This window comes from Cyprinodon variegatus, unplaced genomic scaffold (genome assembly GCF_000732505.1).
Source record: "Cyprinodon variegatus isolate N-32 unplaced genomic scaffold, C_variegatus-1.0 Scaffold1064, whole genome shotgun sequence".
In the NCBI taxonomy this organism is placed as follows: domain Eukaryota; kingdom Metazoa; phylum Chordata; class Actinopteri; order Cyprinodontiformes; family Cyprinodontidae; genus Cyprinodon; species Cyprinodon variegatus.
Window position 1 is genome coordinate 44,927 of NW_015151517.1, and position 22,137 is coordinate 67,063.

The 22,137-nt window shown below is 36.8% G+C and overlaps 1 protein-coding gene across 1 annotated transcript in view; it reads left to right on the top strand.

Moving 5' to 3' along the window:
* Window positions 1-22,137, top strand: part of mapk8ip3 (mitogen-activated protein kinase 8 interacting protein 3) — a 34,532-nt gene that overhangs the window by 5,085 nt on the left and 7,310 nt on the right. Inside the window, exons 2-17 of the mRNA XM_015399987.1 lie at window positions 2,874-2,994; window positions 3,252-3,322; window positions 4,487-4,578; window positions 7,118-7,223; window positions 9,901-10,120; window positions 10,206-10,308; window positions 11,956-12,074; window positions 12,626-12,637; window positions 14,251-14,268; window positions 14,837-14,894; window positions 16,001-16,153; window positions 17,243-17,291; window positions 18,596-18,747; window positions 18,968-19,024; window positions 19,108-19,275; window positions 19,700-19,826. Of these exons, the coding sequence (XP_015255473.1) occupies window positions 2,874-2,994; window positions 3,252-3,322; window positions 4,487-4,578; window positions 7,118-7,223; window positions 9,901-10,120; window positions 10,206-10,308; window positions 11,956-12,074; window positions 12,626-12,637; window positions 14,251-14,268; window positions 14,837-14,894; window positions 16,001-16,153; window positions 17,243-17,291; window positions 18,596-18,747; window positions 18,968-19,024; window positions 19,108-19,275; window positions 19,700-19,826 (1,626 nt within the window). The remainder of the gene's footprint in view (window positions 1-2,873; window positions 2,995-3,251; window positions 3,323-4,486; window positions 4,579-7,117; window positions 7,224-9,900; window positions 10,121-10,205; window positions 10,309-11,955; window positions 12,075-12,625; window positions 12,638-14,250; window positions 14,269-14,836; window positions 14,895-16,000; window positions 16,154-17,242; window positions 17,292-18,595; window positions 18,748-18,967; window positions 19,025-19,107; window positions 19,276-19,699; window positions 19,827-22,137) is intronic.

Sequence of the window (22,137 nt, forward strand, 5' to 3'; positions counted from 1 at the left end):
AAAATAAAAAAAAAAACAAAATAAAAAAAATATGCTCCATCCAGAACTCCTCACGTGGAAAACATTTAGTTTCAACTGATTTAATTTAGTAAAAAGTCTTCTTTAAGGAAAAGTTGGCTATCCCATTATTAATCAATTAATCAAAATAATAATCAGATTTATCAATCTGCAAAATAATTGTTAGTTGCAGCCCTAATTTAAATATTTATTCTAACAAAAGTAAAAAAATAAATATCCACTTTTAATTTTCAACTGTGAAACTGCAAAAAACCATTCTCTGTAACATTTAATCTTTAGTTTTTTTTTAAAATACTGTACCTTAAGTAAAAGAATAATTTAAGAAAGATAATGGATAAATCATTGGTGAAATATCTTTGCTTCTTCCTACACCTCTTTAGACACTTTAGGTTAGTGTTTGGTGACTCATCTTGGAGTGGCTTATTACATAATAAACTAGAATAAATTGATGAAATAATTTAAATATCGAATGTTGTAAAATATTTCTGTGAATCTTTTTCTAAGTGACTAACTTTAGAAATGGCTCCCCATTTTTTAGTCACTTAAATCATCATCCAGCCATGATCATCTGATGCCCTGCATCTTTAGATATATCCATGCTTCAGGATAACTGGAAGCAAACTGAACTCAGTGGTTTCTGTAATGGAAATGAAAGGTGGAACACAAATAAAATACTGCAGCTTTTTCAAACATGTTTAACTTACTTATATTTTGCCTAGGATAATCTGTTTAAATCATTCTTATCAGAAAGATGTTTACTAATGTTAAAAATAAAATCAATACAGTTAAAGAAAGGAAGTTAAAGAAAGCTGGTAAACCTTTGGGAAGGTACCCTCAAAATTAATGAGTGACTGGGAACACAACACATGTTCCTCCCTTTTTAACAGCTTCACATCTCTTCTATTCATCAAATAATTCCCATTTTTTTTCCTCCTTTCGATGGTTGTGACCAAAACACACAACGCAGCGTATAAACAGATCGTTTTGTCTGACCATGAGTGGAGCTCAGTGGGGGATGGGACGACGTCCTTACAGTTGCAGTGCAGGAAATCAATAGAGCACAGAGCAGTAGAACTGTAACCTGATTTGTTCTAGTGAGGTGCAGACAGAGGGATAAAAACAGACTGAAAGAAAGAGGTTGGAGTAAATAAAGCTGCATCGGGAATCTGGTTAAAAAGGCAAAGAACTAATAGGAGAAAAAGATAACGAAGGAATCTGACAACACATTAGAATTCGCCGTCTTGATTAAATGTAGGGAGCAGGGCGTATTATGTAGCTCCGATTACAAGGTTGCAGGGGCCTACATGATGGGAAATGAAGACAGCAACCATAAATCATTATTAACCATTACCAGTTTTTAGAATCAGCCGCCCTTTTTAACTGTTAGGGACTAATCAGGTTTTACACTTTATGCCTTTTGCTTTGCTTGTTACATCGGTGCTTCTTATCATATCTGGGTTTAACCTTTTGCACATGAATATTCAGGCTTAGTCTCTTACTAAAAGGTGTGAGCTGACAACAAATCTACAAGGATTATCAGTGATTATGCAGCTTCTTTTTATTCCCTTTCTCAGCTGCTGTCATTTCACTCCCTTCACGAGCTTCACAGGTTATAAATAGCTGAAACTGTCACCGACCTGCATTCAGATGCACTTGGCTGGGATTTGTCGGGGAAGTAAATTAGATCCACTCCATCGTCAAATAGACACCTGCTGAATTATTCATCTTCCACAGAAAGTACACAGCACCCAAGAAACGTCATTTTTATCCATCTCAGTGTGATGATTTGATTCCTGATCATGCTTTTCCTGATCGTCTATGTGGGATCTCTACATTAGAAGTTCTTCTGAGATATCTGGTTTTAAGGCTTAAGGACGGCGAACATTTCATTGGTCCGAGGTGGAATGATGGTTTCTGAAGCTGCTCTTAAATTAATAATCTATCCAGAATGAATGCAATTTAAGATGCAAACAAAAAAATTAACATCACAAGATATTTTCTGGCTGCCCTCCTGTCCTTATACAATATTTTTGCTATTTATATGGGTAAAATGCACAAAAAAAGATTGTATTAAACTTTGATTTAATGCAAAGACCAAAAAAAAAAGAATGATGATATGTTTATGAAATATGCAGTGTTAGCTTTAAGCCTTAAATCATACTTTGCATGTAGACCAAAGCAGATCCGTTGTGGTCTCATCTGTGGAGGGAACCATGGCCTCATGTTCCACATGGCTTGTGGCAAAGTGCAAATGGGATCTCTTATAAATTTCTATAAAAAAAAAAAATGGCGAGAAAACTTTTGTGTGGCTATTTTAATTTCCTCTTGCTAAATTGCAAGGTTCTGTAAAGAAGGAAATGTTTACTGGAGATAGAGAATTTTACTCAGAAATAAAAAAAAACATGTTTTAAATAATTTTGTCTCCTAACAGATACTGTATTTGATGACATGTATCTTTGTAAGAGCTACTCCATGTTCAGTCCTGTATCTGCGCTGCAAAGTGACCGTGGTTCTCCCTGCAGTTGGAGGATTACAGCATTAAGCCTCTCTGTTCTTACAGCATTGGGGAAAAACTAGGCGGCTTTGTAGACAGCTTTATGAAAAACAAAAACACAGACAGAAGTGTGGCGCTCCGTACGTCCAAATCGTAAACCCCTGCATATCTTACAAACAAATCATGCACAATTTGACAAAACCCAACAGGAATAACTAAAACCACGTCTCAGTTGCAATCCGAGTGCTCCTCTGATGAGCTTTATTAATACATCTAATCACCATCATGTCACAAAACTCTTCACTTTTTCTTGAGTTAATTATTAAGGTTTTAGTCTTGTTTTATTTCCTTTTCCCTCTAGAAATTCATTGAGTTTGAGGACAGTCTGGAGGCGGATAAGAAGGATCTGCAGATGCAGGTGGAGTTTCTGGAGCTACAGGGGAAGCAGTTAGAGCTGAAGACCAAGAACTACTCAGACCAGAGTGAGTGGATGTTCACTATGTTATTTAACAAAGCAGACGGCTGATATCGAATGAGTCCTCTGTTTTCTTAACTGATTCATTCTATATTTATTAATTATTCATAAGGAACCAGCATGCCAACTATAAGAAAAATATAGAAAATAACTTGAACTATTTTCCTGTCATACATCCTTCTGGTTTTCAATACATTAATTAGGTCCCTAATTTTGTTTGATTTTAATGTTAGAATAAAAGAAAAACACTTTTTTTTCTTACAGTCACTCGTCTTGAGGAGCGCGAAGCAGAGATGAAGAAGGAATACAACGCTCTTCATCAGCGCCACACTGAGGTAAGCAGTTTTTCTTGTTGTTTGGTTGTTTATTATAATTCTTTTTTATGTGTTTACAGCACAAAGTCTATACGTTTCCTTCCCATCCAGGAAGCTTTTTCAATTTTGAATTGGAAAAGCTTCCTGGAAGGGAAGCAAAACATCTTCAAACTTGGAAACAAAGTCCAGTGGATTGTTTTTAACATTTTTTTGGAATGACTATGACCTGGATGACTGAGAATCTTCACTTTCAGGTTATATTCCTGATCCACTGTATTTGTTTAACAGAATAAAAACGGTTCTGTTTTTGCAGAGCATGTGTGCTAAAGTGTTAAAATGTTGCAGTGAGTTTTGTATTTATTGGAGGAGAAATAAGAAAAAGCAAAATTACTTTTTTTAAATTGCTTAAGATAAATGCACTCTTTGATTCAAAGTACATAAAGTGTTAAAAGTACATGGGATGGATATAAGGAATTTCCAAACCCATTTGCTTCCCTAACAAAATTGGAATTTTCCCAAACATCAGAGCGTCTGTGGACATTGTCTTCCAATACCAATGTTTAACTAGTTATATCCCTGCTATTTAGATATGGTGTGACACTAAGACCATTTTCTTTTAGCACCTAGTCCTTAGGCTAAACAATATTGCTCTTGTCAGTAAATATTGGGTTTGGCAGGATGGACATAACAATGAATATGAGTAAAAAGCATCTCCTGTCTACTGTACAGTGTAGGACCAGTCATGCTGTGGGCCTATTACTCTTCAAAAAGCCCTGGAAACCTTGTCAGTGTGAATGACATCTTGATGTCTTTGAAATAGCAGGAAGCTTGGGCTTTTACTGAAGCCACAAATGATCCTTTGCAAAAGCTTTGTTCAAAATGTTTCAACTGCAACAGAAGCAGATTTTTAAGGCTTTCATGGCTGTTTAGCAGAGCTGAATGTCCCAACAAAAGAGAGGCTCCTGGACTTCTGTCACAGCTGAAATTATTATCAGCTAAACTGTACGCAAATGTTTATAAAATAAGTCCCACAATTTAAACAGTAAAAAATAATTTTTTTGATATTTTAACCTAAACTTTAGAACCCTATCTGACTTTGCAGTGTTTTTCTTTGCAGTGTGGCTACAGTCCCTGTTTTAGGTTCTTCCCTTTTTTAAAACCATATCTGAACATGTTTGTCCACAGATGATTCAGACCTATGTTGAGCACATAGAGCGCTCCAAACTGCAACAGGCGGGCAGTAACAGCCAATCAGAAGGCCCCGGCTGTGGACGAACGTGAGTGGACATTTTCTCATGCTTGTTTCTGTCACACACTGATTTGTGGATTTTAACATGTAACTCTCACATGTTGTCTCCTTGGTTCTGAACATGTCAGGCTTTTATGTGTCATCATCATGCTATGCAGAACAGCTCATCCGTTCCACTGTTGCAGATCAGAGTCTGTGTGCAAAAAAGAAAAAAATATATATTGCTGCTCATTAATCAACTTGCAGGATTTGATTTCATGAAGCTGTGCAGCTTAAATTAAAGTCCTGCGTATTTGCCTTTTTTATATTGGGATCATTTTAAAACCAGTGCTGATTTCATGCAGCATCCCAACAAATCTTAACTGCATTGTCAGGTGCAATGAGTACTGATGCTTCCAATCTTCTTTATTACACGGATGAGCCGAGCGTTGCACTTTGAACCCCTCTGAGGTTTACTGAATGCATTATTTAGCAGCTCCTGCAATGAAACCTCCACCAGTAATCTGCTTTAAAAGGGAAAAATAAAAGCAGAACTTTAACAGTTCATGTTTTCCAAACGTGTATTAGTGTGTTTGTGTGGGTCATCATGGCATGCTGTCGTTTTCACTAATCTGTCTGTCTTGTCTGTCCTGCTGGCTTGTTCTTTGTGCTCCTGTTTGCACAGTCAACGCCACACATGGAGGAAAAGGTAAATCAAACATGCTCCCATAGCTCTCCCTACTTTGCTCCGCTGCATCCTTTAAACCGAACTGCTTGGAGTCAAAACCTGACTAAGAATCGCAAATCCTCCCTTATTGCTTATCTGCTGATGTTTATGGTGTCATGTGGAGGTTTGAGCACTTAAAATAAGTGCTGGGAAGTGTTCATAAAGTCAGTTTAATTTATGTTCTGTTAAATTCAGACATTTTAAGCCTTTGAACTTCACTTTTTGTAAAGCTGTGACATAAACACAGCCTTACCTTATGCAGGGTTTTGATCTTATTTTAGATCTATACCATCGAAATGGAAGCTGTATCTTAGCACACAAAAGCCCAAATCATGATTATTCCTCTTCTTTAATTAATAGTTAAATTAATTATAGTAATCATCAAAAAAATAAATTGACATTTGGAACAATATCCTGTAAAATGCACTGATAAAATGTTAATGTTTTATTATTTTTTCTTTCACTTCTCTTATCTAAAGCATTTTGATCAATCTCTGTTGTTGTAAAGCATTTAATATCTAATATTTAATTGATTGATCAATCGATTGGTTAGGGTTCATATGAAGTGCTCAAACCTTTGTATGCAGCGAGGAAAAAAAAAAAACTTCATTTGCATTCGCTTTAACAGTTATTGATGCTTGTAAAACCGCTTAGAATCACAAATGCACTGATTTTGTATTCTACCGAGTTATTTTGAATGGATTCAATGTCACTTTCAAAGTCTTCCCCCAATTCCCTAATCTACCTTATCCTCTTTCTCCTTTTTTTTTTTTTTACATCTTCTTGCCTGCCTTTTTTGTCTGTTGCCTGTGGAGCATTTTATTTTGACCAGAAATGTTAGCCTCAGTGTTCATGTTAATCAAGTGGTGTGCATTTGTTCTTATTTAATTTCTCACTACCGTTTAAGATGCAGGCCTAAAGTTATTCTATTGTTCAGACCCATAGGAGATAATTTGAATATTTTAAGAGCTGATCCCTCAAAAAGAAACACATTTAGTATGGAATTACTCCGTTAAACGAGCCAATGAACAGTAGTGACAGTGAAACACAGTTTAAGTTGGATGCTACCAGATAATTGTATTTTTCTATTCTAAAGAATAGCAGTCCTAGCGGGGGAAGAAATTACTATGTATGAATAATTATAAACGATGAAATCACTTTTTCCCTCATTACAACCCCAAGCATTTATGTTTTTTACTAAGTTTTCTTTTGATGAAATCACAAAAGTAGCAAGTATAATACGGTATAATATCTTAAGTAAAGTCAACCCAACTGTTGGTAATTTGTAATACATAGAAACAAGAGGCCCAAAGTACCACTGAAGGAATACAGGGATCCACAGATCAGAGGTGTGGAAATATTTTAAAGACCTCATAAGAAATCTTGTTTGCAGTTTGTCAGAAGACATTTAGGGAAACTGTAAACAATTAGATGGTATCTAGAGATAAATTCAGGGTAGTCCTAAAGGAAAAACGATCAAAGGCTGCAAACAACAGGAGACCAAAGCAGAACTTTGTCCTTCAGGCAGAAAAACCACCCTAAACACAGAGCCAGAGCTGCTGGGGCTTTGATTGGCTTAAACCTGTGTGTGTTTAGAGGTGAGGATCTGAGTCAGGCCTTAGAAACTGTTGCTGTAACGTTATCAATCTAGCATGGAACACAGAAATGCAAGCTGCTCTTATAATGTGTAATTATCCTTCTAATTTACACTTACTCAGTAAGTGTTAAATTACATGAAACCTTAATAAATTAGTAGCTTTTGCTTGTAGCATGGCAGATTTTAAAAATTTTAAATGGGTCTTTACCCAGCAGCTGAACTAATGTGGTTCTCCACCCTTCTCTGTGCCCTTTCCACCCGCAGCAAAGCGGAGCGCCCGCCGTCGTTGAGCCTGTACCCTGGTGGCGAGGGCATGGTACGTGGGGGTCTCGGGGGGGCTAGGATGATGCCCGGGAAAGACATCTGGCAGGTCAGCGAGCTCGGACATTCCACCTTCAGCTCCGCCTATCAGGTGGGACAGACGGGGGGGTCCTGTCTTCGTCCACAGCTCCCTAGTGGAAGAGGGAGGGGCTAGCATCACTGCTACTGCCCACGCTCATGTGGACCGCCACCGCTCCCACACCTGCTTGTGTCGCTTAAAAATAAACGTTTGAAACCTCTTCCCTGATAAATCCAATCTGCTCCTTTGAAATCTGGTTTCTATGTTTTTAAGCTTTGACTCAAGCAAGCAGGGATCTCATTTAGTTGGATCATTTTCATGCAGTTTTATTTTGTAACTGTGTGATTGTGTTACTGTGGTGCTTCAACCATATGTCCTGCTGTGTTTAAACACATGGACTGAATTATTGGTTCCCCTCATTTAATAAAAGAAAAACCCATAATGGTCACAGAAAAAACTTGAATATATAAAATGACACAGGTAATAATACATAAATATTCTATGACAACAAACAAATAAAATCAGAAATTGCTTTTCAACCATGCTTCCACCAGAATGAAAAAAATGGGCAAAAATGGTGGTACCCTTTAACTTAATATTTTGTACCACAACCTTTTGGATGATCTAATTATTTCCATAACTCTCAAGTAGACTTCTGCTCCCCTACAAAAAAAAACAACAACTAATTATTGCTTTTGTCAGAATTAAGTTATTTCATTGTGAGTTTTTCTTTAATCAAACTTTGGGTACCAACCAATTTTTCCAAAATGTGTATTTCACAGCTTTTTTTTCAGTATTTTTCTTTGAAATATTTGTGACTGTTATATCTGTTTAACTGGATAAGTAGCAAAACAGCGAAGGTCTGTCAGTCATTTGTTCCTCCTATAAATCATGCTCAAAAGGCCATGGGATTATTAATGGTTTGCTGGTTGATATTTACCTGGTCTTGCACCAATTTCAGATTTGATAGCAGCAGTAGAAAGAAAACCTCCAAATTTAGCTACCATTTAATTTTGAAAATTTGAACATTGTTAGCAGGCTAAACGTTGCTGAATAAATGGTGCATTTCTGAAATGAAACCAATACCAGTCTTGTTCATTATCATCAAGTACTTGAGGTATTTCTCTTTTTTTAAAGGGGCCATAGAATGCGAAACCGAGTTTACATTGTCATAGATGAATAACGATAGTTCAGTGGGTGAAATAGACGTACAGAGAAGTTCAAACCCCATCGACACCTCTTTTCTCGGCAAATCTCACAATTCTAAACTTCCACCATAAAACGGTGAATCCAAATGAAGCAACGAATTGACGTAAGCTCGGGGATAGTGCCTTATTTGGTTCTGGCAAGCACTTATGTCACGCCCCTAAATTGACATATAGACCAGCCCACTGGTTCACTGGCCCAAGAGAGGGGGCGGGTATGAAGTGTCGACTGCTGGGCTTTTGGCTGGACCGGACCTCAGCAGAGAGCCATGAGCCGCCCGTAAAGCAGGCGGGGGGAAGCATGGGGCCGCCTGTGTCCAGGCTACCGTCACCGGGTCGGGTTTAGGTCGGGCTGTCTGCCCCCGTCCGCCGGGGTTCCCGGACCAGCCCCGGAGCTTACGGCTCGGTTCAAATGCCAGGTGTGTTTTGACTACGTGCTGCACTGTAGTCAACCAAAATCCTGGACTATTTTGAAATTTCACTCGGACATTTTTTAGGTATGAAAAGTAGGACATGTCCGGGAAAAAGAGGACATCTGGTCACCCTACCATATCAACAATTTCGATGTTTCAGTGACTGAGTGCTTGTTGCTATGATGCGTCTTTGCTCAGCAGCTTCGCTCGTTGTAAACCAACCAATCAGCACACAGCTCATCTAAATATTCAGGAGCATACCATAAAATGAAGAAAACCTGTCGTTTCATTCTAGGGCTTTTAACCAGGCTTGCATAAGGGCTCATAGAACAGTAAATATGCCATTTTGAGCCCAACCAATGTTACACACTCTATTCAGAGACCTCAAGGACCAGCACCACATACCCTATATAATCATTCTATGACCCCTTTAAAAGTAGATCTGATTTGATTGCTTTCATAAGGAGGTTTTTACCTAGGTAAGCCTTTTTTTAAGATATTTTTAAAAAAAAATGAATACAAAAAAAAAATCTATATTTGGCTTACCCTGTCAGAGTCCTGATTTAAATCTGGCAGATAATCTGTGAAAGAAGAACTATAAAAAAAACTTTCATGCCATACGAGAAAGGGTTTCCTATTGATAAATAGTGGTATAAATATATCCCAGCATGGCATTTTTCTTTACATGTATAAAAAGCTGAATTGTAACTTAAGAAGTTGATTCTTTTGATATTGCTTTATATTCCGTAATTTCAAAAATAGTTTTTTTAATTTAAAAGGGGACAGGGGCATGGATGATTTGCTCATAACTCTACATTACTGAAACATTAGCATTACATTTAAGTACAGAAGCAGATGCTCTCAATAGGAGCTTAAGAATATTTGTTGGTGTATCTAAATTTCATACTCCTGTGTAAAGAATAAATTGGTGAATTTGGCTGTATCTGGTCTATATCTTTAAATGACTTAAAATCAGTGAGATCAACATCTAATCATGCCTCTTCAAATCTTATTATAAAAGCCTTCAATTTGATTTATTTATGTTTTTCTGTTGTGCCCATGCTGCTTTTTCACCTCTGCTGCATCCAGGAGGATGGATCGGAGTCTGACTCTGTTGCAGCCACACCCAGTAGCACAGGAAGCAAGTCCAACACACCCACCTCCTCCGTCCCCTCCGCTACCATCACCCCCATCAATGAGACCTACGACTTTGATGCCATGCGGGCCGGGAATCGCAGAAAAAGCGCCAAGCGATTCAGTCGCAACATGGAGGTGCAGGTTTCCCAGGAAACCAGGAACGTGAGCATTGGTGAGAGGATGGAAACTCAGCTTTATCTCTCACATGCAGTGCAGCTGATGTGCCATAACAGCATGCGTGTGCATCTGTTCTCCAGGTATGGGAAGCAGCGATGAATGGTCAGAGTTTCAGGAAATAATTGATTCCACGCCAGAGCTGGAGATGGGCATGGATTCCCGAGTGTATGGAGGAGGAAATAGGTACAGAAATACAGTGTTTACATACAGCTATGAAGGGTTCATGTACTGTGATAAATGGACTACTCACAGGAGCAATTTGAATATTATTTTTTGTTTCAGTACATCACAGGAAGCCCATACAGTACCATGCAGAACTCTTCATTCACCATTTAAATATCCCCAAAATTATGATAAATCAGCTTAGGTCAAAATCAGGGATGTAAGGAGTCTTTTTTTATTACAAATAAAAAAAAAAATTCACCATCAACATCAGTGAACAGAACGGGTTTAGGCTATATTATATGACATTATTAACACAGAGCACTATTAAATTACAGCTGTAGACCTGTCTATGTAACATTACAGGCCAGGCAATGTGAGCAGCCATTACAGTCAAGGTAACTATGGAGGCGCTGCTGCTCAGGTGGGATAATCTGCCAACAGGACAACCATTAGTGGTTTGGATCAGTGCTTTAAGTGGAAATAAATAGGTGCTGGTACTCCCCTTGATGCTGTACAAATATGCAACAAAACATGAGTAATAATATATTTTTAGAAACTTCAAGCTCAGGCAACCAGATGTCCTGATTTGTAAAGGATTGTGCCGCATTTTTGCCTTTTGTCCCGCTCTCCTACAAATTGGCCCTCATTTGAAAGGGTACAATTAGAAAAAACTCCAAACATTAGTCACAGGCACCATTCTTAATGCAAAGAAAGCAAAGCTGTATTCATTGTTACAGAGATTTACCATTGCCCCACGTAATCAACAACCTGCATATGATTGTCTTAAAAACAAACAAAGAACAGAGGATGCAGCCACAACAAAGGTTGCGGAATGGTTTTTAAATTGTTGTGAAAGGTGATTCTTAAAAAGCTTTTTGCAAAGTTTGCCAAAGTTATTTTTCAATATCTCAAGACTTTAAAAACATAACTTAATAACTTTAAATAAGCTCTTTATGGCGTCCTTCTGTTAAAAATATTTTGTTCTCAGTATTATTTGTGTGCCTGATGGAGGCACCCCAAACATTGGGCTTGTGGAATATCTTGATTGTAGTAGTTAATAATAACAATATATTTAATATAAGAATGTTTCAAACATATTGTTAAAAATAAGCAATATAAAAAAGGAAGAAAAAGATGATTCTGACAACAATTCATAGGATGAGTCCTTGTCCCGTTATGTACTCCTAATTGTTTTACTTTATTTATTATTATTACACTTCATTATTATCCTTGTTTTAATCTTACATACATTTTTAATGTCTTTGTTAATTTTTCTCCGTAATAACTAAAACCCATTCATCCTGTGTGGAAACATGGTATATATGGTGTAAAACTAGTTTAATGTATTTTCAAGATCTTTATTACATCTTTTATTTATTGCAGCTTTTTCAAAAACTTAATTTGGATATAAAAAGAAACAAACTGATGAATACGGTATTTAGATGTTTGTATCACAGCAATTTTATTTCTGACCTCTCAGGTCCTAAATTAACATAATCAACAATCATCAACTGATTGCTTCTTCGGAGATACTTTCTTGGATCATTGAATGAAATCTTAAGATATATATATATATATATATATATATATATATATACATATATATATACATATATACAGCCAAGAAGAAGGTGTTGTTTTAAAAAAAAAATTGCTTTATGTCAGTCCTTCTCAGGGGATTGTTAACGAGGCCTTCGGCATCAACACTGACTCACTGTACCATGAGATCAAAGACGCCAAGTCGGACATCATCGGGGACGTCGACGCAGGTGCTGAGCTGCTAGGTATGGTCAAAAGTCTTAACTTTAACTGAATATTAAACTCTTAACTTAAACATGTAGTGACAAGACAGTGACAGTGGTTATCCTGGATGTAGAGGTGTAGAGGCTGGGAGTGGGCCTTTCTCTGCATGGCACACTGCAGCAGTTCATCTCTGCTTTGCAATAAAAAAAAAGTGAAATTCAGCAGCCTACTCATTCAGCGCTTATTTTCATCATTTATTTTATGACTATTCCAACTTGCTTCTTTTATCACACTTTTTTTTGAAGCAGTGTCAGGTTTGTTTCATTTATTACATACTTTGCAATCTCTCTCTTTCATCACAATTATTATTTACCTTCATTATTAATCTTGATATTGAATTTTTACAATAAAAGTCGTTTTTGTTCAGCTTTTCTTTCTGAGGTTTTTTTGTGGTAGAGCTTTGGGATTCATTTAACCTGTTTGAATTTTGTGCAGTGGGAATAAAGAAGAAATCTGACCCGTGTTAACCTTTCACTCATTTCTTTTTTTTTCGTTTCTTCCTTTCATGTGCTTCTGCTGGTGGCACCCATAGGCGAGTTTTCAGGTGTGTATTCTGTCATTTGTGCTTTGATTTTTCTTCATTTTAAAAGCTAAACCTTCAAAGAGGAGATATTACTCTATTTGAAAATGCATCTATACTTTTATAAAGCAAATCAGTTCTAATATACAACCTGATCAAGCTACTCAAACTGTCCTAATTGAACATCGCTAACCTTTTTTATTTCTGTGTGTGGGGGTTTTATTTTTATGATTTTCAAAATAACTGGATCCAAGAATGTGACTTTTTCTGAAATTGCAAAGTTTAAAATTTCAGAGAAATGTATTAATTTAAATTTAGAATGTTTTAAATTATAAACGAAATCTCACATTTAGCAGTTTGTTGTTTTATAAATGAATCCTTTATCCAACTGTTTAGCTCCCACTAAATGTAATCATAATGTTTGACAATACTGTCAAAACTACACGTATAATAAGTCAGCACAGCCCCTCCACCACATGTTGCTACTATTTACTAATCAACACCTTTAAATGTTTGCCTAGGTTTGGGAAATTAAACATACACTATACTAAAACTTATTTGTAGGTCATATGTTTTTAAAACATTTGGCAGCTAAGCGGGCATGTTTCCTTGTTAGTCTACTGCAGGATCTACATAACCATACAATGGCCAGCTGATATTAGTGTCTGTATGGCTCAAAGGTTTACATATCTGAAAACAAGCAGTAAAAATAACTAATGTCTGCTTAATTGAGTAGCTATTCTACGTTTCTGCTGAAGTATGTGTATCAGATTCAAAATCATAATAGAAAACTGCTTGATAATATTATCTAAACAGTAAAAAATGTTCTTATGTTTTGATACAAAACTGTCATTCTGTCAGATTTTATTCGAAAGTAACAGAATAAAAGGGGCTAAATATGCAAGTGTACTATACTTTTTAGATTTTTAGTTGCAAAAAGTAACAATGTTGTCCAAATCAAGATCTAGATAAGTCATTGTTTTTCTTAAATAAGTGCATTTTCCTTGGATAGAGAAGATAAAAGGGACATTTTGCCAATGGAACAAGACAATTTACATTTAAAATAAGAAAACACAATTTCATTGTCTTATTTCAAGTGCATATATATTCTAATTATCTTTTTTAAGAGTAAATATGCTCATTCTATTGGCAAACTATCTCATTTACCTACTCAAATTAAGAGTAAATACACTTGATTTAAGACATTTGTACTTATTTCTGGATGGTTTTTCCAGTGCAGTTGAGTTTCCTTTCGTTAGTGAAGTCATATTTCATTGCAGTAAAATATGTGGGAAATTGTAATTGAAATGAAATGATGTCCAGTTAGGTTTATGGTCTAAAGTTAAACCATAAACTCATACAGGCTCTGGCCTCCATAAGGGGGATGAAGCTGCAACGCTCAATTCAGATAGACTCAATGAATGAGCGTATCTGAATGTGAAGTGCATCGCTTTAGCACCGGTTTAGTGTCCAAATGGCTTTACGTGATTAGACGTTTTAATTTGAATCAAAAAAGATTTTCCACTTTAAATCAATATATGCTTCCTTTAAGTCCTTTCCTTTTTCCATTCCTGATCTTAATCTTTTCTCTCTCTCAAATCCCTTTGTCCTGTTTTTTTTTCTTCTTTTGCTTCCAGTCCGTGATGATTTCTTCGGTAAGATGTCGATGCTAATGCTCACATTTCACAAGTTACATTTACTTAGCATATTTACATATTGCCCTGCATATTTTTTATTTTTTTTCTACATATGCTTTTTTTGTCTTTAATCTAAGAAAGGTTTGTTTTCTACCTTCATGACGGTCCTTTTTGCTGAAAACTTTTGTGTGCTGGCATTTTTCTCGCACTGCTTGCTGCTTTTATCTTTTTTATGCTGGAGATACTAAATAAACGTGAGGCTGAGAGCTGGATCATTACATAACTGTTATAGTTTTAAAAAAAAACAATTTGTCTTTCTTGTTTTTGCTGAGGCTGCTTAGGATATTGATTAGCAAGAAAGCAGGGCAAATTGTTTTAGTGTGCATTCTAGAAAATTCAGTAACTTTGCTGTAGAGGCCTTTCTATTATTATTATACTTCTAATTATTAGAGTCAAATCAAATAGCTAAATATGCTAACAAGTCACCTTTGATGCTAATGTACTAGTTTTGTTGCTCTGCTTAAGAGATTTAACATTTTATTGTGTATTGCTGTATTGTGTATTGAAATATATATTTGTGTTTCAGGGATGGGAAAGGAGGTGGAAAATCTTCTGACGGAGAACAAACAGCTTTTAGAGACCAAGTAAGGAGGAGTTTGCTAATAGATTTGTGTTATTCCTGTATTTCTAACCATGTTTTATGTGAGATAGATGCAGCAGCCTCCCCTGTTAGAAACCTGGAAGAACAATAAATTCACCATGTTTTGTTGTAGTGTAATCTCACAGATTTTTATTGAAGAAATTCTAACGTTATTCTATAAACATTTAATCTGCGGTTGGAAAAATCCCAGATAAAACGCTATCTGTTTTCAGGTTGTCTTTAAGGTATAATTGTGTCACAATCAGTGTTAATTTTTTCTCCTGTCAATCATATGTAAATATGCCTGAAACTTTTTCATATTCATAAACTTCATCTTCTAGGTCCTTTTTGGTACAGAAACCTTTCATTCTTCAACCCAGGCATGCTGTTTCCCTGGGGTACAGATATGCTGGGCAACATTTCTCATTATCAGTGTTCATATATGGAAAGAAATGAGAAAATGCCTTTCAAGATCAGTTTCAATCTTTCTATATTTGCTTATTACTGAAAGGAAATAGGTACTTCCATAAATTTGCCAAATATTTATAAACTGTGGATTAAAGTTGGAGATGGATCAAAGTTTATCTTCATCCAGGTGAGATGAGGGAGATGGTTAAAATAAATAAATTCCAAAGCTTACTATTGGACTAAAATCAGTAAATGAAACAGAAACTGTATTACCTCAATGTATTCCTGTTTGTTTTGGTAAATATTACTTAAAGCTATTAAAACCCTTATTCAAAAATAATGTTGGTCCAATAAAACATTAAGACAAATAATTCACAGAAGATCTTTGCTGAAGAAGCTGACCCTTCAAAGTAAGGGGTTCAAATGAAAATTGAGTGGAAGGAAAAAGTGTGGTGGAAAAAGAAACTACAAGCAACAGGAATAATTAAATTTCAGAGTATTTGATGCTACAATAAATAAAATTAACTGAAATAAGCACTTGAAATATGTCACTTTATATGGGAATAGTCATTAGAATTAATGGATTTTAGCTTTTGAATTGAATTGCTGAAATAAAAGTACTACTAATGAGAGATAATTAGAAAATGAAAGCACACACTCTGCTTGTTTTGATACCTTTCTTGTCTTTCTGTTGTTTAACAGAAATGCTCTCAACATTGTGAAAAACGACCTTATTGCCAAAGTGGATGAGCTGTCAAGTGAGCAGGAGGTGCTGAAAGAGGAGCTGGAGGCAGTGCGGCAGTCCAAGAACAAAGTGGACGCCAGAATAAAGGAGCTGGAAGAAGAAATCAAAAGGTGAAAGGAAGATGTCTTAGTTTTGCTCTGAAGGACGTCCCAGGTGATAAAGCTGAGGAGGAGAAAGCTTCTCAGTGTGTTTACAGAAAGAACCCGTTCACCTGTAATCTAAAACTCAGGGAGTGGCAGATAGTAGGTTTGTTAAAGCAACAGAAACACGATAGTGTTAAAACCTGTTTCTCTTGATGTGTACGAATAGAACAGGAGGGGAGTCAGATGCTGAAATGTGAACCTCTCTGTTTGACCATATTTTCCTTCATCTGGAAATAGATGAAGCTTTTATAAAAATTAAAGATAAAATGTGTTTAGAACCTGAGAGCAAATAAGTGTTGATGTGAAGTGTTTAAAATTAAATCAAACTAAAAACGATTTTCAGCCAAACTAGAACTTGTTTTTGTTTTTTTCTACTTATCGTTCTTAAACGATTTTAGATATTTTTTATGGCTAAAGCATTTTCTTATTTTATTGTTAATTTTGGTCTTTGCTTTTTCTTCCCTTTGAAATTCCTGCATTTCACGTTATGTTTACCTGTCGAGTGCCATTTGTTCAAATTAAATAAGGAGATAAATGTTGTTACTAAATAAATAATATATATTTCATCAAATAAATAAATCTCCCAAAGAATTAAAATGAGAGAATTTTTTACATTTGTTAACCTCAAATGTATTTATTTGACAATATTTTTCATTTGTTTATTTTATATTAAACCGTTTTTGTTTCTATTGAATTTATTTAGACCTTTATTTTGTAAACATACAATTATTTAAAGGATTTTTTCTTTCCCATTTCTCTTTTTATTTCATGTTCTTATATGAAAATGAAAGGCCAAAGGGCTAAAAATGAGTGTTTTAAAAGTTCAAAAGGTTAAATCTTAAGCCTACAACAGTATATCAAATAGAAATTACAGTACTGATAATATTTCCTGACTTTCTAGTATGGTGGATCTTCTAATTGAACATAATTCACCCCGGCTAGCCTTAATGTAGATACATCTAAGTGATGCTCTAAGTTTAAAAGTTCCCACTATAGTTATTGAATTAAAGGACATTTTTAATGTTTAACTGGGTTATTTGCTGCTTGTGACTCCAGGTTAAGAGCAGAGGCATCTCGAGACTCCAAAGACGAAGTAGCCGATGATGTGAGTAAACCTACCTGTACCCGTTGTTCTGTCCTTTGTTAACAAACGAAGAAACTAAAGTTCGGTCCTATGGGAACCTGGGATTCAGCCAGACACAAGTGTGTGTTTAAAAAATGTTAATTGGAAGCAGCTAGTTATGAATGTTCATGAAGCTGGTAGCAGACTTCAAAAGACAGATAAACTAGCTGATTGCAGACCTGAGAAGGGAGATGATGACTGAACAGATTGGAAGCAGGTTTTGAGCTGACTGAATAATGGCTGACGGACTAGAACCAGGCCAGTCGGGATGGAATGAGCACAGGAAGGCTGGGGGAGCACACAGCCACTGATTTTGGGAGACAATCTGGTGGAGACTGGCAGAGAGACAGGCAGGTGTAAATATGCAAGATAACAGCTGTGAGAATGGGGGTAATTAGAAAAGCAGGTGCATCTGTTTGCTGTAAATAGCAGAACAAGAGCAGCGCAAGAAGAGACAAGCAGCCCAAAAGATGTTAAACAGGACAAATTCAGAAGAAAAAAAACAAAGCAGCACAAATAATAGTTTTACCTGCAGAAATGATTTAGCGCTAAAAAAGTAGGCTAGATAATTTTGATTCAATTCGGAGCTTAATGGGGGGATAGCTGACCTCTGGATTGACCTAAAAAATCATCTTTAATTGCTCTGAAACAGCAGTAGCAAACAGGATCTTTTTTATATATATATTTTTTTTTTCATGAACAGAAAAGTATTCAGTTTATTTGCTGAGTTTTTTCAGGGATGTCAGCTTCACGCAGCTGAAGCTCCTCCTATTTGATGATGCGGTCCAGGGTGTAAACACTCTGCATCCGATATGCTGAGCGGTGAACCCTCTGCGGGGCTGGTGGAAATCACCGCGACCAGTCTGAAAGCACCATTATTTTGCATTTGGATTCCTGCAGAATCAAAAGTCCAACTTACCTATAAACACAAGAAGCTTTGTTTTACACCTGAGTGTTTGGTCCAGTGTAAAAGAATCACAGCCTTATCTTAATGTAACATCATTTAGATATTTATAGTTTAATGGTAGGTTTGAAAAGGCCTTTTAACTTCCAGGCCTCTATGTCACATGATATTTGCACCCGAGGAAACTGAAAGTGGTGAATTATTACTAGGAAGAAGGTAGCTGACACATCCTTATCAGTGTGTGGAGGCCACTGGAAGCACTTTACTTGGAATTGCCATCAACTGTTTAGGCTTTATTTGTAGAAATATTCTTATATATCATGTTTGATTTCTTTTTGTCAAAATTAGTGAGTAAAAGTGGACTCTTCTCATTTTTGCTCAGTTTTCGTCGCCCATGCAGGACGGGGACATGGCGATGACCCAGCGGCGCCGCTTCACTCGGGTGGAGATGGCCCGTGTGCTGATGGAGAGGAACCAGTACAAAGAGAGGCTGATGGAGCTCCAGGAGGCTGTGCGATGGACGGAGATGATCAGGTACCCTTTCAAAGAAGAATCTTTGGATAAACAAATAAAAACTTCTCAAATGTTTCTTACTGAATTAGCCTTTTAAATGAATTTCAGTCTAAGTGTAAAAAATAAAAACATTGGATTTATTTCTTCTTTTTAATCCTTTTTTGTTGGTTTCTTATATTTAATTTTCCCATTTTTTTCCCATTCCAATGATGGAGTTTGTTGTTTCTGTCTCTCCTCTTAGGGCATCCAGGGAGAGCCCTCCAATCCAGGAGAAAAAGAAGTCCACCATCTGGCAGTTGTAAGATTTCGACTTTTATTCTACAATATCTTCTAAAGCAGATGATTATATGATAACAAAGCTCTCCCTTCTCTGTCCCAAAGCTTTGCCCGGCTCTTCAGCTCCTCCTCCAGTCCTCCGCCCGTTAAGCGACCGTACTCCAGCGTCAACATCCACTACAAGTCGCCCTCACCTGCGTTCAATCAGCGGCGCAGCCACACCATGTGCCAGATCTCCACCTCTAACCGGACGCTGGAGTTCTTCCCTGAAGAGTGAGCGAAAGCGGCCAGATCCAACTTTAATCATACTCCACAGCGCACATCCATGCCTGTCCTGGTCTTACTCTGCTTGGATGCTTGCTTGCTTCTAGCAGCCTGCAGATCAGAGAGCTTCCAGCAGAGCTGCTGCACTGTGGGGTTGATTATTGGTTCCTTCTAAATACTGCAGCAGAAAATCAAACTATTCATCTTATTGGCCTAAAGTTAAAGATATTTTCTTCACCAAAAAGACCACTGATTAATTTTCCTAAAGAGAAAACAGAGCTTTGCTTTTGCTTCCTCTGTCTTCCTCCTCACCTGTTCTTCTCTCTTATTCTTGCTGCTGGCTGGCCAGGCTGCTAACGCTTCGCCTTTTCCTCCTTCTCTTCCCCCCTGTTGCTTCCAGACTGGCCAGTAATGGTGTTGCGTCTCTCCTCAGTGACTCGGCGCTGATGGCGCGCCGTGAGCAGCGGCGTGAACAGTACAGGGCGGTGCGTGAGCACATGCGCCGCGATGACGGCATCATGCAGGCCTGTGGCTGGAGTGTGCCATCTCGCCTCAAACAGGTAAAAAGCACACAGAGCCCCAACCACCCCCAAAAAACCCTCTTTAGCTCTATGTATGACAACTGGAACTTTTAGGGGACCTTTATACCTCTTGTCCAATGAGTCCAAATATCTTGTCATCATTTCTGATCTTTATGATCTGGCGTTCTTTAGGTCTGGCTGTTTTTTTTCAGTTCTGTCTTGTTGCAATCACAAAGTTTTCAATGTTTGGTTAAAAAAATAAAAACAAACCTTCCCTTCTTGGTCATCCCAGTCCTCAGACATAATTTTTATAGAAAACGTGTGTAGTGAGCTATAGGGGTCCTTAGTCTTTGTGCTAAGAGGACTCTCTCTTATACATTGTTCTCTTTGGATTCTCCAAATTGCTGAATTGCTTGGAGAAGATTGAACCTTTTGATGTTCCTGAGATTGAGCTCAGTGAAAGAAGCCAGTGACCTCAAGAGAGCCTGAGGATCACAATAAAATGTTGCAATAAATAATCCCAACTTCAACTAAAATGAAAGCAACATGAATGAAAATAATTTTTCACAATGCTTTAGTAAGTCAATTTAAAATCTATGGGATTTTAAGGAAATGTAAGGATGTTTAAACCCTTTAAACATCCTTTGGAAAACGTATGAATTACAGACCTTAAAGTGACCTATTTTTAACACTTAACAGAAAAGACATTTGTAAAAAAAAAAAATAAATAAATAAAACGTTTCATATGTAAGTTATCTTGAACTGAGATAAACAAACAAAATCATTGTGCGGTTCTGATTGTCAGAACAATTTTATGATCAGTTTGACAGTTTTATATCAGCTGACAAACAATGAGGTTTAAATCGCTCCGGCATGCCTTCCTCATCTGTTGAACTTTACATTATTATAAACAGAATGTCCAGCTCTCCCATTTTTAAGTAAAAGACTGCTTCCCTGTGTCAAAGATGAATGTTTTGGAGCAAATCTGTTCAAATAGTTTCATCATTCACAAAGAAATGAATCATGCAATAAAGCCACTGGGTATGAAAGAAGCCATCAGTAATTTTTTCAGGGGACTTTTACCCTTTGATAAATAGAAACTAAAATGAAAGTGTTTGAACATACCAGCTGTGCTCCCATTGGCTATCTTCTGAAATTGTAATCAGAACCATAAATTTGCTAAACAGAAGCAAACAAATGAAGAAAAAAAATGCCTCTCCGTTATCTTTTTTGGGGTTGTTTCTAATGGTTTTTTTGTTATTGTTTTTTTTTTTTTTTTTTAAATACTTTAGAATAAGGTGATTTTCTGGCTGTATCGAAGTTGATAGGATTCATTAAAGTGTATTGGAAATGCTTTTTTTTTTTGCATCAGAAAGATCCCCTCATCAACTACCGAATGTTGGAGCTGGAAAAAAGATATATAAAACGAAGTGGTTATAAGATTATCGAGCAGCATGTTTTATTTTTAATGAGTTAAATAAGAAATACAGTTATTCAATAGGAACAATAAAATTCAGAAAATATTTTGTTTATATATATCGAAACAGTTTATAATATCGAAACAGTTGTGCATACATTTGCATCAAAAATGCAGCAAATGTTCCGAGGCTAAGACAGAAAGACAGGCTAAGAAGCACGGCGGTGGCAGCATCATGTTGTGTAAATCTACTGCTGCAGGAGAAAAATTTAAGTATGACACAATGAAGTAAGAACATTCTGTGGAAACAGTAACACAACATCCATGGAGTTTAAGCTTGAGCTGAGGGGCTATTCAATGGACACTGACACTAAGCATGGCGTCCAATTACTAACACGATGGATTAAGAGAAGTGGCATTCAGTTCTGCCAGGAGAAATGGACCAAATTATGGTGAGATGCTTGTTAAAGGAACCAGAATACTGTATCCCACAAATTTAAAGATAAATCTGCCAAAAACAACGAAAATGTATGTAAATACTGAAGAAATTTGTAAATCTCATTAGTCTGGCAAGATAAAAAAGGATTTTCCTAAAGTCAAACTGACCTAAAACGGAAACATTTAATCTGATTTAATGTCAGACATAGAAAAGGTGTTTTTATACAGTGTGCTTCAAGTGCACCTTAAAGTACTGCTGACCAACCGAGGTTGGCCGGAGAGGCCGACGGCGCGGCGTGTTGGTAGGCAGGTGGCTCTAACTCTGGTCTCCCACAGACTGGTGGTCAGACGGACGGCGTTAAGGACAGCCCGCTGAAAAGACAACAGGCAAGTGAGACCGACAGAGAGCCAGCATGCGCCTTCATGGCTTCCCCTTCCTGTTAACCTTCCACCTGAATCTCTAACCCCTGCAGAAGCTGATAGAAAATACATTTT